Below are 19,048 nucleotides of genomic sequence, written 5' to 3' on the forward strand. Positions count from 1 at the left end.
AATCGTATCTCTGCAGGGATGATGTTCCAGAGGGAGGGAGCCACCATGGAGGAGACCCTTCTTCTTGGTCCCACCAGATGGACCTCCTTAGGAGACGGGGAGTATATTCTCTGCTTTCCCATTTGGTGGGTCGGGTAGATGTGACCAGGAAAAGATGGTCCTTCAAATAACTTTTGAGCTTCTGAAGGACTGTTTTCACTTGAATGCAGAGGTGAGGGGGGGAAAAATGGACATTATTAAATGGAGCTCACCTCTCTTTTCCAGGATGTCAGCTGCAATGAAATCCAGACTATCCCTCCCCAGATTGGCAATCTCAATTCCTTGCGGGATCTCAACATCAGGAGGAATCACCTGGTGCATTTACCTGAAGGTAAAAAACATGCATCTAGTTTTGGTCACCATGATGTAAAAAAGACGTTGAGACTCTAGAAAGAGTACAGAGAAGAGCAACAAAGATGATTAGGGGACTGGAGGCTAAAACATACAAAGAACATTTGCTGGAATTGGGTATGTCCAGTTTAATGAAGAGAAAAGATGGGGGGACAGGATAGCAGCGTTCCAGTATCTCAGGGGCTGCCCCAAAGAAGAGGGAGTCAAGCTATTCTCCAAAGCCCCTGAAGGCAGGACAAGAAGCAACGGATGGAGAAACTAATCAAGGAGAGAAACAAGAGGGGGGACAGGATAGCAGCGTTCCAGTATCTCAGGGGCTGCCCCAAAGAAGAGGGAGTCAAGCTATTCTCCAAAGCCCCTGAAGGCAGGACAAGAAGCAACGGATGGAGAAACTAATCAAGGAGAGAAACAACCTAGAACTAAGGAGAAACTTCCTGACAGTTAGAACAATTAACCAGTGGAACAACCTGCCTCCAGAAGGGGTGAATGCTCCAACACTGGAAGTTTTTAAGAAGAGACCGGACAGCCATTTGTCTGAAATGGTATAGGGCAGTGTTTCTCAACCTTGACAATTTTAAGGCATGTGGACTTCAACTCCCAGAATTCCACAGCCAGCATTGCTGGCTGTGGAATTCTGGGAGTTGAAGTCCACATGCCTTAAAATTGTCAAGGTTGAGAAACACTGGTCCAGGGTTTCCTGCCTGAGCAGGGGGTTGGACTAGATGACCTCCAAAGTCCCTTCCAACTTTATTATTGTTATTATACACACAGACACACAAGGAAGTTTTATGTTGCTGCTCTTCTTCCGAATATGTGTAATTGTGCTCATTCTTAGACACGAATGCCTTATTTCTTCCACAACCAGCTGACCCCTAACGTATTTTTTTTTTATTGTGTTGCATGTGTGTCCCCCTGCAGAGCTTGCCGAGCTGCCTTTGATTCGGCTAGATTTCTCCTGCAATAAAATCACGACAATCCCAGTGTGCTACCGGAACCTCAGGCACTTGCAGACAATCACCTTAGATAACAACCCCTTGCAGTCTCCCCCCGCCCAGGTAACGTATCCCCAAGTTTTAAAATTTTTTAAATTGTGACTAAAACTGCAGTTTCTCTAAACCCATTGTGCCTTCTGGTGTTTTTTGCACTGTTGCATCGTTGTTAAAGAGTGTGGCGTTAGATGTGTGCTTTGTGGGCAAAGTTGCTTAGCCTAGAATTCACCTTGGACGAGAGACGATCCGTGAAAATGAATCCCGCAATTTAAACCTCAGAGCGGAGAGGCTAAAAATCACTGCGCCGTCTGCTATTTTGCTGTGGCTGTGAGTTGTGGTAATTGATCCTGTCCATGCAAGTTTGTTGTGAAGTCGTGTCCGACCCATCGCGACCCCATGGACAACGTTCCTCCAGGCCAGACATGTCAAACACAAGGCCCGGGGGCCGGATGTGGCCCGCGAAGTGGTTTCATGCGGCCCGTGAAGCCATCCTGGAAACAGTGAGGGAACGGCCCCCGCTGCCTTGGCCCTGGCCCAGGCCGGCCGGGAGCCAATGTACAATTTTGTGGTGGCCATCTATGCTGAAACGCATTCAGTCTTAGCTCCACAAGGCCGTCCGGAAACAGCGAGGAACCAGCCCCTGCCGCGCATCGGCCCCGTCCCCTGGGTGCCTGCTGGGGAGGTGTCACCCTTTGTGAGGAATGAAGAAATGCACCATCACCTGGAAGTGGCCAGCAAATGGCCCTCGCCTACTTCACCTATCCGGCTTGATGGGCTGTGCCCTGGTCCCACCCCCTTCTGCCAGAGACCCTCAGATCTGTCCCACTCCTGCCCAGGCCCCCACAGGCACCCTTGACGCGAATGATGTAGAGCTGGACACGCCCATCCAGTAGGCCACACCCACTCCATCCACGCCCACCCAGTAGGCTGCACCCACACTGCCCACACACCCCGACCCCCCCGAGGGCAACCGCAATGCTGATGCGGCCCTCAATGAAATTGAGTTTGACACCCCTGCTCCAGGCCTTCCTGTCCTCTACCATCTTCTGGGGTCCCTTGAAGCTCACGCCTCCTGCTTTAGTGACTCCATCCAGCCACCTCCTTCTCTGTCGTCCCGTTCTTCTCTTGCCCTCCATCTTTCCCAGCATCAGGCTCTTCTCCAGTGAGTCCTTCCTTCTCACTAGGTGGCCAAAGGACTTGAGTTTCAACTTCAGGATCTGGCCTTCTAAAGAGCAGTCGGGGTGGATCTCCTCTAGGACTGACTGGTTGGATCGCCTTGCAGTCCAAGGGACTCACAGGAGTCTTCTCCAGCACCATAGTTCAGAGGCCTCCATTTTTTGGCCTTTCTCAGCCTTTCTTATGGTCCAGTGCAAGTGTAAAATGGCCCTATTCAGAGATAATGCTTCAGTGGCATGCTTAGGAGGCAGGGAACTCCCCCCCCCCCGACAACTGCATAGGTGCCAGTAAACATTTACAAACCCCCAAACTCTCCTCTTCGAGGCTTCGTTCCCTCCATTTAACCCGAAGCCCTCAACTGTCACGAAACGAAGCCCCGAAGAGTCTGCTCGAAGCTCTTTTGCATTCGAAGTCCAAACATGAAACTGCAATTGATAGCCGATCAAAACACATTATTAAATCACGTTTGAGACTAATGATATACAGGGGCAGCCCGGTTTAAAAAAAAACAACAGTTGGCAATTTACGGGGAAATGTAGCACCAAGGGCATTTGAAGCTGGTGCCATCAGGGAAAAACTGGAGAATTTAGCACACACAGAAGAGTATTTGTAGCTCAGTGTTGAACTGACGGGTTGTCCGTGCTCTCTGAACTGGGTTGTTGTCTTGCAGGCATTTCATTACCCAACTAGGTAACGTCACTTGTGCTTGAAGGGGTAGGGGTTTGTGAGTGGGGGAGGGGGAGGGGGAGGAGGAGGACTGTGGGGTCCTTCGTTTTCTCTAAGCTTTGTTGGTTTTTTATAGACGTTTCATTACCTGACTAGGTAACATCACCAGTGCTAGAAGGGAGTGGGATTTGCTCTTTGTTTATATACTAGTGGCTTTGCCCTGTCAAAGTTGTCCAACTCAGACAAACAAGCTAACAGTAAAAACAGCCTAATCAAGGAACCAACAACAACATTCCCACATGGATGGATGGATGGATGGATGGATGGATAGAGAGATAGAGAGATAGATAGAAGATTGATGATAGATAAATGGTAGAGATAGATAGATAGATAGATAGATAGATAGATAGATAGATAGATAGATAGATAGATAGATAGATAGATAGATAGATAATAGATTGATGATAGATAAATAATAGACAGACAGACAGACAGGGATAGATAGGTAGGTAGGTAGGTAGGTAGATAGATAGATAGATAGATAGATAGATAGATAGATAGATAGATAATAGATTGATGATAAATAGATGGTAGAGATAGATAGATAGACAGACAGCCATAGATAGATAAAACAATTACAAGGTTAAAAAGATTAAAATATTGGGCATTAAAACTTTCAAAGTGACACGTATGTCCTTTTATATAGAAAATGTTCTTCCACTAAAGACTATCTTTAACCACTTGCCATCGTATATTGAACCGGATCAATTTCTTTCTTTAAGATCTGTGCTAGAATGTGGTGCTTTAAAGAGTTCAGATTTATTGTCAAAGGCAGGATGGAAATTTTCAGCGGTGGTTTTATATCTGATTTGCCCTGAATCTGTCGGTTTGATCTTCTTCAATCACTCAGAGGAATATTTCCTTGGCCAAACTTTTTCAAAATAGCTTTCGGTCTCACGTAGACTGCGTTGCTTTCAAAATGTATTTATTTATTTGTGAAATTTATTTACGAAATGTCTTTTGCCGCCCATCTTGTATCCAACAACTCTGGGCAGCTTACAGCAGGCAAACATGGAAACATTAAAAAAAACGTTAAAATCGACAATCATAGACTACAGCGGATGAAATCATTAACAAATAAAAAGTCTCTTTTGTCTCTTTTCCTCCTTCTAGATATGTATAAAAGGAAAAGTCCACATATTTAAGTATCTGAACATGGAAGCGTGTAAAGTGGTGCCAGACCTTCCCGATTACGATAGGCGACCGATAGGCTTCGGATCCTGGTAAGCATCCAGACGTTTCAAACTCATGTTCAACTTTTAGCCTGAATTAAGGCAGGTGAACTTCAACTCCCAGAATTCTCTGCGCTGACTGAGGAACTCTGGGAGTTGAAGTCCATCCGGCTTAAATAATGCTTTGGGTTCTTAATCTTTTTTTGGGGGGGTAATTGTTTTTTTGGGGGGTGTAATCACAATGCTGATCTTGCCAAATCCTGCTTAAGGACAGATGACTTAAGCCGTGAAAGGGAAGCTGTAAAAATATATCCGACCCCGACCAAAGTAAAGCTGCTTCAGCTCTGACTGGATGGTGGGGAATGGAAGGAGTTATACTCGTTGCAGACCGCTGGTCATTTGCCTTTTTTTAGAGGGTCATTGAGGCCACTTGGAGATTTACCTGTGCCCTCAGGGTCACCTGAGTGGGGCAAATGGGCATGGAGCCTTCTTAGCTGCAGGGACACAGGGCAGAAAATATCCTGCCGCCTCCAAGTGGCCTCAACGACCCTCTGAAACAGTGGTTCTCAACCTTTTTAATGCCGCGACCCCAACCGGTCGTAAGTCGAGGACTAAACCGGTCGTAAGCCAAGGACTAAACCGGTCGTACGTCGAGGACTAAACCGGTCGTAAGTCGAGGACTACCCAACCGGTCGTAAGTCGAGGACTTTCCCTGCCCGGGAGCGCTGCACATGCGTGGTTCCACCCCCTGCGCCGGCCAAGGCGTAGCTGGCAAGTGGCAGAGACGGAGCAGGCCGACCACCAGCTGGCCCAGCCCAAGGGAGGTAAGGCACCTGCCGGAAAAGGGGGAAAAATGGCGGACAAAAAAATGGCGGACAAAAAAAATGGCGGACAGCCTTGCTTGGCGACCCCCATGAAATGGTCAATCGACCCCAAATGGGGTCCCGACCCACAGGTTGAGAACCACTGCTCTGAAAGAAGGCAAATGCCCAGCTCTGTCTGCGAGGAGTATAAATCCTTCCATTCCCCACCATCCAGTCAGAGCCGAAGAAGCTTCTGGGATGAGAAGCGAAACGTCTTCAAAGAAAAAACAAGAAAGTCCAGTTGCCTCATGAAAAAAAAAGCACCTTTGGAACAAACCCTGACCTGGATGACTGAGAATCTCCGTAGACATTTGTCTACTTGTTGTTGTTGTTGTAGACCCACTGTGAATTTCCCTAGGGCCGGGGTAGGCAACCTTGGCTCTTTTATGACTCGTGGACTTCAACTCCCAGAATTCCTGAGCCAGCAAGGCTCAGCTTGAAAACCTCTCCCTTTCCCCTCAGCGTGGCTGGCTCAGGAATTCTGGGAGTTGAAGTCCATGAGCCATAAAAGGGCCGAGTTTGAAGACCCCTGTGGTAAAGTAATGATTTTATTACTCACAATGCTTGTGAGTTACCTTGAAGTCCATTGAACTAAAATGCAAGGTCTTAAGACAGGGGTCTTCAAAAACATGGCCCCTTCATGACTTGTGGACTTCAGCTCCCAGAATTCCTCAGCCAGCGTGGGGGAACTATGGCCCCTTCATGACTGGTGGACTTCAACTCCCAGAATTCCTGAGTCAGCATGGGGGAACTATGGCCCCTTCATGACTGGCAGACTTCAACTCCCAGAATTCCTGAGCCAGCATGGGGGAACTATGGCCCCTTCATGACTGGTGGACTTCAACTCCCAGAATTCCTGAGCCAGCCTGGCTCAGCTTGGAAACCTCTCCCTTTCCCCTCAGCATGGCTGGCTGAGGAATTCTGGGAGTTGAAGTCTATGAGTCATAAAAGAGCCAAGGTTGCCTAGCCCTGCCCTAGCCCAGTGGTGGCGAACCTATGGCACGGGTGCCAGAGGCGGCACTCAGAGCCCTCTCTGTGGGCACATGTGCCGTCGCCCCAGTCCTAGGCCTTCAGCTGGGTTTTATAAAACCTTTTCGCTTTAGGCCTCCGCTGCCGTGTGCAAAAAAAAAAAAAAGGTTCAATCAATCAGTCAATTTCAACTTCTCGCGGGGAAAAAAAAAGATCTCGCAAAGTTGGAATTGATTGATTGAACTTTTTAGTCCCACCCAGTCTGCCGTTACCACCGCGGGCACACCCAGCCAATGGGCCACACCCACCCGGCCCCCGACGATGCATAAGTGGGTTTTGGCTTGCAGTTTGGGCACTCGGTCTCTAAAAGGTTCGCCATCACTGCCCTAGGGCATCAGTGACTGTGAGACAGAGGGTGCTTTGATAAAATGTCCACTGGCAAGGGGGGGGGGGTTTGGGGATGTGTCCTTTGTTACACTGGGTGCTGACCCAGGCAGTTTTCCCATGAGGCATTTCTAAAGTCTGTCTGGTCACTGGGCATAGGGGGAGATCTGTTTTCGCTCACTCAGCTCTTAAGAGCGTTGTGTCCTGACTCTGTCTAGTGATGGAGTCAGTTTCATGGATAAAAGCTACACACACACACACATCCTTGGCATGTCTGGAGCTCACTTGGGATGGATTTCCAGTATTTTGTGAAATAATAATAATAATAATAATAATAATAATAATAATAATAATAATAATAATACATAAAATAAATAAAATAAAATAAAATAAATAATAAAATATAAAATAAAATAAAATGAAAAAGTAAAATACAATACAATACATAAAATGAAATAAATAAATAATAAAATATATAAAATAAACTAAAAAATAACAAATACAATACAGTACATAAAATAAAATGTATTATAAAATATAATATAAAATATAAAATAAATAAAATAAAAAATAAATCATAAAATATATAAAATAAATAAAGTAAAAAGTAAAATACAATACATTAAAATAAAATAAAATAAAACCAGCTGGCTGACACTTTACACATGAAGTAGCCCAAGATAATAACAGTGCAACAATCGTGTAAGGAAAAGGGGGAGAAAAAAATCTGTGGTAAGAACAAGACCTCTCTTGTGGGATCACGTTCCGCATAGAAAGCAGCCTGAAAGGGTCAACTGTGCCCTTTGTATTCCTGCCTAATATCAGATGTTTCCCAAAGAATTTCTCCTTTCTTTCCCTCTTTGATAGCCACGAAGATCTGTATTCGAGTCGACCATACGGAGCGCTGGATTCCGGCTTCAACAGCGTAGACAGCGGAGATAAAAGATGGTCAGGAAACGAAGTAAGCGTGCGTGGTTTTGTGTTCGGCTGGCCGATAATTGTAGCTTAGGAAAGGGAGGCGGAACAAGGCAGAATCCGCGTTTCAGAAGGCTGTAATCTTGAAACATCTTTATTTTGCTCTTGCGTATCGCTTTTGTCTCTGGAATTGCAAAAAAAAATTAGAGACTGAGAAGTCACTAATCAATAGCATCCTTTTATGCCACTTATCGTAAGTCTAAGAGGCAGGAAGCCATCCAATATTTGATTCCAATAAAACTCTAGTCAAGCAACGGCCATTACAAAGAAGAAAAAAACAAAAAGGGTCATTTCAAATTGGGCTTAGTTCATTTGAAGTCATTCCTTTTCAGAGGAGGGGTTTTTCCCCCCCCCCTTCTAAATAGTCCTTAAATCGAACAAATTGAAATTGTTAACTCTTAATTGTGGGGATTGGGAAGCAATAGGTTGAGATATTTGTCGATAGGAGTAAAATTATAGGGGCGTGTTGAGTTGCTGTACAAATGCACCAAAATGAGGAATCTCCTTTGAAGGGGATCCTAATTCTCCCAAGTCTGGAGGTAGATTTCTGCTACTTTCCTGACATTCACTGAACTGAGCAGAGAGATAAAACCCAGAACTGAATTTTGCTACCGAGTAAATTTTTATTTACAAGTAATGAATCTTGTTAGGTGCTGTTTGGGTGTATTTGAGTGCAGCTTTTCCCAGGAGAGACTTAACAAAGGTTCTGTCTCAAAGGTTTAATCGATACAACAACAAAAAAAAAGAGGTTTTATTTTTATTTTTTAATGTAGCCGACCGATGAATTTTCGGACCTTCCCTTGCGAGTGGCAGAGATCACGAAAGAACAGAGGCTGAGAAGAGAAAGCCAGTACCAAGAACACAGAGAGAACTCGCTGGTCACAAATGGAGGAGGTAATAGATCTCATTTGGTGGCTTAATAATAATAATAATAATAATAATAATAATAATAATAATAGTAGTTGGAAGGGACCTTGGAGGTCATCTAGTCCAACCCCCTGCTCAGGCAGGAAACCCTATACCATTTCGGACAAATGGCTGTCCAGTTTCTTCTCAAAAACCTCCAGTGTTGGAGCATTCACCGCTTCTGGAGGCAGGTTGTTCCACTGGTTAATTGTTCTAACTGTCAGGAAGTTTCTCCTTAGTTCCAGGTTGCTTCTCTCCTTGGTTAATTTCCATCCGTTGCTTCTTGTCCAGCCTTCAGGCGCTTTGGAGAATAGCTTGACTCCCTCTTCTTTGGGGCAGCCCCTGAGATACTGGAAGGCTGCTATCATGTCCCCCCTCGTCCTTCTCTTCATTAAACTAGACATCCCCAATTCCAGCAACCGTTCCTCATATGTTTTAGCCTCCAGTCCCCTAATCATCTTTGTTGCTCTTCTCTGTACTCTTGGAAGGGGAAGGGGCCTTGGAGGTCACCTAGTCCAACCCCCTGCTCAGGCAGGAAACCCTATACCATTTCAGACAAATGGCTGTCCAGTCTCTTCTTAAAAACTTCCAGTGTTGGAGCATTCACTGCTTCTGGAGGCAAGGAATTCCACTGGTTAATTGTTCTAACTGTCGGGAAATTCCTCCTTAGTTCCAGGTTGCTTCTCTCCTTGATTAGTTTCCATTCGTTGCTTCTTGCCCTGCCTTCAGGCGCTTTGGAGAATAGCTTGACTCCCTCTTCTTTGGGGCAGCCCCTGAGATATTGGAACACGGCTATCCTGTCCCCGCTCGTCCTTCTCTTCATTGAACTAGACATACCCAATTCCAGCAAAACCTTCCAGCTTTTGTGCTTCCAACGCTGGTGCAGTCCTAGGAAAGAACAGCCTGAACCTGCCAAAGTATCAGTTAAGCCTTGGTCTGGCTCCTGTGAGCTCAGGACATAAATAATAGCTTTTTCCAGAAGTCCTTGCTTAGTACAGGAAATAATTTGTTGACTATAATGATTTTATTAAAACGTACAAATAAAAACTAATATAAACTAACAATCAGAAAGGAAGAAAAAAAAGAGAAAGAGGTGCAGAAGGATTTTTTTTTCTTTAAAAAAAGGAAAACAACAACAACAACAAAAAAAACCATTCAGAAAAAGATTTCCGGCTTCTTCTTCCAAGGATACGAAACACATTCAGTTCTCAGTTTAATACAGTTAAACGGTTTGAACAGCGTCAAATTTTCCCACAAAACGGGGGATTTATTTATTTATTTATTTAAAAAATTAAATCCTTATGTCATAATTTGATTTTTTTTCCCCCTCCCTCATTTCCTGCAAAAAGAAGAAACAGCCATATGGCATTTGGACCAAACCAATCTAGCAGAAAGGAATTTGGTTACCTCTTCTTCCCCCCCAGCATATTCTTATGTAATTTTGACAATACCAGGAAAAGTTGTATGTTTGAAAACAGTGGCGCTGGGAAATCGAGTGAAATCATGCTTTTCAACTTGGGAAGTGAATCAGCTTGGGCAGAGTTCCGGCTTTATGGGAGGTGGGTGGGGGAGGGGATGGTTCTGCGCAAGCGGCCGGCAAGCACAGATTGTAACCAATATTCTAAGAATAGAATAGAATAGAATAGAATAGAATAGAATAGAATAGAATAGAATAAGGAATAGAATAGAATTAGAATTAGAATAGAATAAATAGAATAGAGAAAGAAGAGAAGAGAATAGATATTGCATCTAGAATAGGATGGAATAGAATAGAGAAAGAAAAGAAGAGAATAGAAAAAAGAGAATAGAATGGAATGGAATGGAATGGAAGGAGAAATGGAATGGAATAGAATATAGAAAAGGAATAGAATAGAGAAAAGGAATAGAATAAGGAATAGAATAGAATTAGAATAGAATAAATAGAATAGAGAAAGAAGAGAAGAGAATAGATATTGCATCTAGAATAGCATGGAATAGAATAGAGAAAGAAGAGAAGAGAATAGAAAGAAGAAAGAATAGAATAGAATGGAATGGAATAGAATAGAGAAACAGAATAGAGAAACAATAGAATAGAATAGAATAGAATAGAATAGAATAGACTGGAATAGAATAACCCTACATCACCACTTACTAGTGGAGTATCCTTTATTGTCTCAAATCCATCGTCTGTGTTATCTGGGCTAAACAATAATTCGAAGCTATTTCCTAATAGCTAATTTTCATTCCCCTTATAAATCTAAATCCTCCATATTAGGCCAATTAATCCCTTATTTTTTTTATCATTTTCCAACACTAGTTGAAACTAATAATCATATTTCCCTTTATCTCAAAATCTCCCTTTCAGCTAAAGAGTTCTTAATCTGATGTTGAATAAATGTCAAAACCTGGGAGTTGTTTCTGTGAGAAAATAAATCCTTTTTTCTGAGTGAGGGGGGGAGAAGAAAGAAAGACAGAGGGAGAGAGGAAGAGAGAGGAAAGAGAAAGGGAGAGAGGGAGAAAGGGAGAGGAAGAGAGAAAGAGGAAGAGAGAGGGAGAGGGAGAGGAAAAGAGGGAGAGGAAAAGAGAGGGGAAAGAGAAAGGGGGAGAGAGGGAGAGGAAGAGACAGAGGAAAAAGAGAGGAAAGAGGGGAGAGGGGGAGAGGAAAGAGAAAGGGAGAGAGAGGGAGAAAGGGAGAGGAAGAGAAAAAGGAAGGGAGAGGAAGAGAGGAAAAGAGGGAGAGAGGAAAGAGATAAAGAAAGGGGGAGAGAAAGAGGAAGAGAGAGAAAGAAAGAGAAAGAGGGAGAGGGAGAGAGAGAGATAAGAGAGAGAGACAGAGGAAAGGGAGAGGGAGAGAGAGGAAAGAGAGAGGGAGAAAGAGGAAGAGAGAGGGAGAGGGAGAGAGTGGAAAAGGGAGAGAGAGGAAAGAGAAAGAAGGGGAGAGGGAGAGGAAAGAGAGAGGAAAGAGAAAGAGAGAGAGGAAGAGAAAGAGGGAGACAGAGAGAGAGGAAAGAGAAAGGGGGAGAGAGAGAGACAGAGAGAGAGAGAGATGGCTCTTCTGATGGTGCCCGATAACTCTTTTCCCTTCTGGGTCTCCAGTGGAGCAGGATCTGGATCAAATCGACTTTATTGACAGCTGTGCCACTGAGGAAGAGGAAGAAGAAGTGAGGCAGGCCAAATGCCCGGAGCCAGACAGTCTCAGCACGCAATTCATGGCCTATATTGAACAACGGCGAATCTCCCACGAGGTGACGCTTCTTTTTTTAATGGTGGGTGTGGGTGAGCGGGGGGGGGGGGGCTTGCACAACATGCCCCACGGAAACCCCTTTGCCGTGAACTCCCATCTTTTCCCACCGGACGGTTTTCACGAGCCACGTTGGCAGCGTTGCTGCTTTGATTCGCTTTTGAAAACCGAAATGAATTTTAATTTTACAAAAAAAAAAAAAGGAACGAGGCTCATCTTTTACAAGCCATCCTCAACTTGATGGAGCCCGACCTTTCTGTCGCTAAACGAGGCAGCTGCGAAGCGGGTTTTGTCCCATTTTATGACATTTCTTGTCACGTGAATCCCTGCAGTTGTTAAGTTATAACAAGGTTGTTAAGTCACACAGTCGCAAAAGGGGATCGCGTGACCCCCGGGGGAGACTGCAACCGTCGTAAATATGAGTCAGTTGCCAAGCGCCTGAATTTTGATCACGTGGCCTTGGGGACGCTGCAACGGTCCTAACTGGGAGAAACGGTCGTAAGTCACTTTTTTCAGTGCTGTTGCAACTTTGAACGGTCACTAAATAAGCCGTCGTAAGTCGAAGATTACCTGTAATACAGCCTTTGGTTTTCAAGAATGGACTGTATGTCGTTGTGGTTTTATCTTTGAATTATCTTGGGGTTTTGCGGATAACGGCATACTTACCTTTCGTCCTTCTCTTGGATAATATTTACTATTTCAGATTTTTATTTGAAAGCCATTAATATTCAGCAGCCTCAATCATGGTGAAAGCCAGCAAAAGGAAATAGATGCACGATTTGGAGAATACAGTATAATCGCCATTGTGCTCCTGGTTTATGAAAGGGCTCTCGGAATGCGTATAGGCACAATGGTACACCTTGTGTGGGTGTGCTGCTAAACAATTCTATGATTTTAATCATGTTTGGCCTGCCAAATTATCGGTTGCCTTAACAAGGTACCGTAGCGGCAAAGAAAACAAGAACGCAGAGATCCACAGCTCAGCCTTTTTTTATTTTAAGTTTTTGATCGATCCCATTTTGAAACGCTCCCCCATTTCTCCTCTCCTCTCGGTTTGTAAATTGGTCAGGGTACGAATAAAAGGTTAAAAAAGAAAAACTGGAAATAATAATAATAATAAAGTTGGAAGGGACCTTGGAGGTCATCTAGTCCAACCCCCTGCTCAGGCAGGAAACCCGATACCATTTCAGACAAATGGCTGTCCAGTCTCTTCTTAAAAACTTCCAGTGTTGGAGCATTCACAGAGAGAAAGAGGGACTGGCCCAAAGTCACCCAGCTGGCTTTTATGCTTAAGGCGGGACTAGAATTCACCGTCTCCTGGTGATTGGCCCAAAGTCTCCCAGCCGGCTTTCATGCCTAAGCCGGGACTAGAACTCACCGTCTCCTGGTGATTGGCCCAAAGTCTCCCAGCTGGCTTTCATGCCTAAGGCGGGACTAGAATTCACTGTCTCCTGGTGATTGGCCCAAAGTCTCCCAGCTGGCTTTCATGACTAAGGCGGGACTAGAATTCACCGTCTCCTGGTGATTGGCCCAAAGTCACCCAGCCCTCTTTCATGGCTAAGGCGGGACTAGAATTCACCGTCTCCTGGTTTCTAGCCTAATTGCTTTAATTGCTAGACCGAACCAGTGTTTCCGTCGCGCGACCGGCCCAATTTTACGTCCTTTTTGAAGGGCCCGTCATAACTCTGTACGATCACTAAACGTCTCCAGCTGACGCCTATTTGCAGAAAAAGTTTCAAAAAGGCTTCAGTTGTGGGTCACCAGCATCCCCCACCCCCCCCCACAGTGCCACAAGACCTTCCGAAGCCCGAAGGGAAGGCTGAAATAAAGTCATCGTTCTAAATGCTGGCTTCCCCCCCACCCCGAGAAACAAGAGGCATTCAATCAGCTTCGGGGTTTATTCTTAGAACGTAGGTTTGAACAAAAGACGGTTTTATTGGTTGGTGTTGGCCTGAGGTTATTGGACTGGGAAGGCGACAGCGGTTGCAGTGTTTTCCGTCGTGATTCTCCAGCTCCTTTGCTCGTTTCGCGGGGGTAAACGCTAGAAGAATGCAAAAAAGACGGTCCTGTCTGTTGCGCTAACATCATTAAATCCAGACACAAATTAGACCCAGATCATGAACCGTCTCGTTCTGTTAATGGCATTGCAATTCAACTTTAAACACGAGCAAGATTTGACTAAGGAAGGGGAGCGAGTTTTAGTCTTACCGAGAGAGCTAAGCCGTGCTGGAAAGGCTTAACCATGATACACAGTGGTCTCCGTCTCATTTCGGAGGGAGAGCAGCTTCTCCAGGGTCTGCCAAGTCAGGCCTCCCGAGAGGGTCCTTGGGAGTACAGGTAGTCAGAATAAAAGAGTTAGAAGGGACCTTGGGGGTCTTCTAGTCCAACCCCCTGCTCAGACAGAAGACCCTATACCATTCTAGACAAATGGCTGTCCATCTTTTCTTAAAAGCCTCCAGTGATGGAGCGCCCACAACTTCTGGTGGCAAGCCGTTCCACTGGTTAATTGTCCTCACTGCCAGGAAGTTTCTCCTGAATTCCAGCTTGCTTCTCTCTTTGATCAGTTTCCATCCGTTGCTTCTTGTCCTGCCTTCAGGGGCTTTGGAGAAGAGCTTGAATCCCTCTTCTCTGGGGCAAAGAAGAGACTGGACAGCCATTTGTCCGAAATGGTATAGGGTTTCCTGCCTGAGCAGGGGGTTAGACTAGATGACCTCCAAGGTCCCTTCCAACTTGATGATGATGATGATGATGATACCGGAGCACTGCTATCATGTCACCCCTTGTCCTTCTCTTCACTAGAATATAGTATATAGAATAATAGAGCTGGAAGGGACCTTGGAGATCTTCTATCTCCCCTTCTTCTCTTGCCCTCCATCTTTCCCAGCATCAGGCCTTTCTCCAGGGAGTCCTTCTCATCAGGTGGCCAAAGTACTTGAGTTTCCACTTCAGGATCTGGCCTTCTAAAGAGCAGTCGGGGTTGATCTCCTCCAGGGCTGACCGGTTTGATCGCCTTGCAGTCCAGGGGACTCGCAGGAGTCTTCTCCAGCACCAGAGTTCAAAGGCCTCCATTCTTTGGCGCTCAGCCTTTCTTATGGTCCCACTTTCACAGCCATGCATTGCAACTGGGAAGACCATGGCCTTGAGTATATGTACTTTTGTTGGCCTTAGCCCTCTAAATGAGTTTTTGTTTTTGGCTTCTTAACAGACCAGGCACGCTGTGGGCAGACTCTCCCCTGCTCTGAATGTCTGGATGGTAGGAGATGAAAGGGCTGTTAATAAGCCTAAAATCAAATTAAAGCAAAGTCGCTGTAATGTATTTGCTCCTCCCTACCTCTGATCATCATCAAATAGGGCAAAAGGCTTGCATGAACACGCCTGTTAGAGGCATATGATATTTTTTCCTCTGTACTAGTCTCGGCATGTCCTGTGTCCAATTTTTTGTCTTTGTCACCCAACAATATGTAGCTGGCTAAAGAACTCCTTTGGGGCAACCTCTGTCTTCTTCTGGATCCATACATTCTTTCACTTTATATCCCATCGTGCATTCCGGATCAAACATAGCCTTCATTACCCATGCAGTGTTAAGCAGTAATGAGATTGGCTGTTCTTTAATTGCTCAGATCATCTTTTGGTTAAGCAGGTTGGCCTTTCCACACATACACACATACACACCAGTCTTTTTTTCACTCTGAGATCATATCCTTGTGTCTGCTCGCCAGCCAGTGGATCCGGCAGCTGAGTCTGAGGAATCAGAGGAGGAGGGGCCTGAGAGTCAGAGGAAGTCAGAGGAAGACTCTGAGGAGCTCCAAGTCTTACAGTCGGACTCGCGCTCAGGCTGAGATACAGCTGTGCTGGGAGCCTGAGTTGGACAGTGATGAAGAACAGCTGGGACAAATCCCGGATGCAAGAGAAGCGAGTAGGACAGAGGAATGCAATGGGGCGGCTCCAAAGGCAAAGGAGAAGGCATTAGGAAGCCACGCCTGGGCTGCATAATAAAAGGGAAGGTGTGGGAGGTGCTGGTTGTGGAAGGCAACCGTTTGTGTTAAGGAATCAAGTTTCTGTGAACTGTGTTTGTTTGCCTTGGACATGGATTCAGGTCTGTGAGAACAAAAGGGGATTGGTTTTTTCTTGCAGTTCTGCCTGTTTCTTGGAGGAGGGGTTTCTCCTTGTGAGCAAAACAAGGACTCACGTAGACTGGGATAGAACAATTGGAGTCACTTAGTGACTAAGTGATTCAGTTAACAACTGCAGTGATTCATTGATCAACTGGTGCAAAAGTTGTAAAATCAGGCATGGTTCACTTATAACAACCGTCTCGCTTAATGGAAATTCCAGCCCTCAACTTAGGACTCCCTGCCTTTGTTGGGATCTGTATACAGGAAGCCGCCCGATATTCCTTCTCTGCTTGCTGATCGTTTTTGTTTGCTTCCAATATTTTAAGCGTATTTTAAACAATGCGGTCGGTCGAGACAGATGAAAATGGAAGATTTCGTGGGAATCAGAGTTTTGGAGGGGGAGCTTTGCAAGTGTTCTTGAATGTTGATTGTAGTAATCTTATTTTTTTTCCCCCTTTATGAAGGGTTCACCCGTAAAACCGACAAACAGCCGAGAGTTTCCTAGGTCGGAAGATGCAAGAAAATACCTCCATCAAAATAGGTGAGAACTCTTATTTCGTAGGAGTTTAAGAACATGTGAGGGATAGCTTAAGCTTAATATGGAACACAGAATTCCCAGCTCGTATTTTTTTTAAGATAGAAGAGAGCCACTATGGTGTGGTGGTTAAGATGCTGGCTTAGAAACCAGGAGATGGGGAGTTATAGTCCCGCCTTAGGCATGAAAGCCGGCTGGGGGACTTTGAGTCAGTTACCAGGAGATGGTGAGTTCTAGTCCTGCCTTAGGCATGAAAGCTGGCTGGGTGACTTTGGGGAAATCACCAGGAGACAGGGAGTTCTAGTCCTGCCTTAGCCATGAAAGCCAGCTGGGTGACTTTGGGCCAATCACCAGGAGACGGTGAGTTCTAATCCCACCTTACGTATGAAAGCCGGCTGGGTGTCTTTGGGCCAATCACCAGGAGACGGTGAGCTCTAGTCCCACCTTACGTATGAAAGCCGGCTGGGTGTCTTTGGGCCAATCACCAGGAGACGGTGAGCTCTAGTCCCACCTTACGTATGAAAGCCGGCTGGGTGACTTTGGGCCAATCACCAGGAGCCGGGGAGTTTTAGTCCCACCTTAGGCATGAAAGCGAGCTGGGTGACTTTGGGCCAATCACCAGGAGACAGTGAGTTCTAGTCCTGCCTTAAGCATGAAAGCCGGCTGGGTGACTTTGGGTCAATCACCAGGAGACGGTGAGTTCTAGTCCCGCCTTAGGCATGAAAGCCAGATGGGTGACTTTGCGCCAGTCATTTTCACCCAACCTATCTTAGAGTCATTATCGGGAAAATAGGAGGAGGGGGGCATATTGTGTGTGTTCTTCATCTTGAGTTACCTCTAAAAAAAACAATAACAGTGGAAAATAAATAAATAAACCCCCAAACTGGTGTTACTCAGGAGCAGAATGCTGGGGTCCTACGGTAGAATTTACAATTGTTGATAAAACTCCTTGTGAAGTTTCCATCCCCTTGTGTCTTGTGTCTCTCATCCAGCCTCTTTTACTGGTGGCTCCAGTTAGAAGTGTAGATACATGTGAAAGCCGGCTATTTATTTAGAACAGGGGTCTTCAAACTTGGCCCTTTGATGACTGGTGGACTTCAACTCCCAGAATTCCTCAGCCAGCCTCCATTTTGTTTGTTAGATTTAAGACAGGGGTCTTCAAACCTGGCCCTTTTATGACTTGTGGACTTCAACTCCCAGATTTCCTCAGCCAGCCTCCATTTTGTTTGTTAGATTTAAGACAGGGGTCTTCAAACTTGGCCCTTTGATGACTGGTGGACTTCAACTCCCAGAATTCCTCAGCCAGCCTCCATTTTGTTTGTTAGATTTAAAGCAGGGGTCTTCAAACTTGGCGCTTTTATGACTGGTGGACTTCAACTCCCAGAATTCCTCAGCCGGCCTCCATTTTGTTTTTTTAGATTTAAGATAGGGGTCTTCAAACCTGGCCCTTTGATGACTGGTGGACTTCAACTCCCAGAATTCCTCAGCCAGCCTCCATTTTGTTTGTTAGATTTAAGACAAGGTTCTTCAAACTTGGCCCTTTTATGACTGCAGGGGTCTTCAAACTTGGCCCTTTTATGACTGGTGGACTTCAACTCCCAGAATTCCTCAGCCAGCCTCCATTTTGTTTGTTAGATTTAAGACAGGGGTCTTCAAACTTGGCCCTTTTATGACTGCAGGGGTCTTCAAACTTGGCCCTTTTATGACTGGTGGACTTCAACTCCCAGAATTCCTCAGCCAGCCTCCATTTTGTTTGTTAGATTTAAGACAGGTGTCTTCAAACTTGGCCCTTTTATGACTGCAGGTGTCTTCAAACTTGGCCCTTTTATGACTGGTGGACTTCAACTCCCAGAATTCCTCAGCCAGGCGTGCCTGGCTGAGGAATTCTGGGAGTTGAAGTCCACCAGTCATAAAAGGGCCAAGTTTGAAGACCCCTGGTGTAAGTGCTATTGCTGAGAGAAGCTGCAGGGGAAGGAGAGAAGATCTGTGCACAGTCCATGTGGTCCAAGCCGACGGTGGTTTGCTTCCGCCCGTCGGAAAAGTGGGCAGTGTTTTCTCCGCAACAGACGCGATTGCTACAACCTGACCACCTCAGAGGCCTCGTCTCATTTTTGAGGCAGAAATAAAAAGAGTTCCTCAACCAGCTACGGGGATGCCTCCTGATTCTCCATATATGGCAATATTGCTCCCAGCTTTTTAGTGTGCTCGGAGCTTTCCATGGTGACCGCCAGCCTATCCAAGAGCCTCAGAGAGGGGGGGAGAACTTTGTTAAGTGGCCTTTGAGAAGTGCTGCTTCAGTATGCGGGAACCGAAAGGGTGGTTTTAATATAATATAGTCCCTTTGGACCACAATGGAGTGTTTGCTTTAAGATGGGAGGATCCTGTCCTCTCTGCACCTGATCCAGATGTAACAGAGATTGCGAAAAGGCCAGTGAGAAACTCAAGCCACGGTTGAAAGGTTTTTTTAATTACCTCACCAAAAATGGTAACAACGGCGACAGATCCTGACCCAGGAATCGGAGATGCTTAAATTAGAACAAGCGAATGTGTGGGATGCTAAAATGGCTTTTTATTCGCAGTCTGCATTGGGCATCTGTTGTAAAAATAGATCGGGTCAACCGATGCTGG

The 19,048-nt window shown here is 45.5% G+C and overlaps 1 protein-coding gene across 1 annotated transcript in view; it reads left to right on the forward strand.

The window, feature by feature from the left end:
* The window catches only part of LRCH3 (leucine rich repeats and calponin homology domain containing 3), a 101,587-nt gene that overhangs the window by 52,574 nt on the left and 29,965 nt on the right, over positions 1-19,048 (forward strand). Inside the window, exons 4-10 of the mRNA XM_029285443.1 lie at positions 265-370; positions 1,309-1,445; positions 4,395-4,504; positions 7,537-7,630; positions 8,418-8,538; positions 11,626-11,774; positions 16,350-16,426. Coding sequence (XP_029141276.1) covers positions 265-370; positions 1,309-1,445; positions 4,395-4,504; positions 7,537-7,630; positions 8,418-8,538; positions 11,626-11,774; positions 16,350-16,426 — 794 coding nt within the window. The remainder of the gene's footprint in view (positions 1-264; positions 371-1,308; positions 1,446-4,394; positions 4,505-7,536; positions 7,631-8,417; positions 8,539-11,625; positions 11,775-16,349; positions 16,427-19,048) is intronic.

The sequence above is a fragment of the Protobothrops mucrosquamatus genome, unplaced genomic scaffold (assembly GCF_001527695.2).
Source record: "Protobothrops mucrosquamatus isolate PMUCROS unplaced genomic scaffold, P.Mucros_1.0 scaffold1708, whole genome shotgun sequence".
Taxonomy (NCBI): domain Eukaryota; kingdom Metazoa; phylum Chordata; class Lepidosauria; order Squamata; family Viperidae; genus Protobothrops; species Protobothrops mucrosquamatus.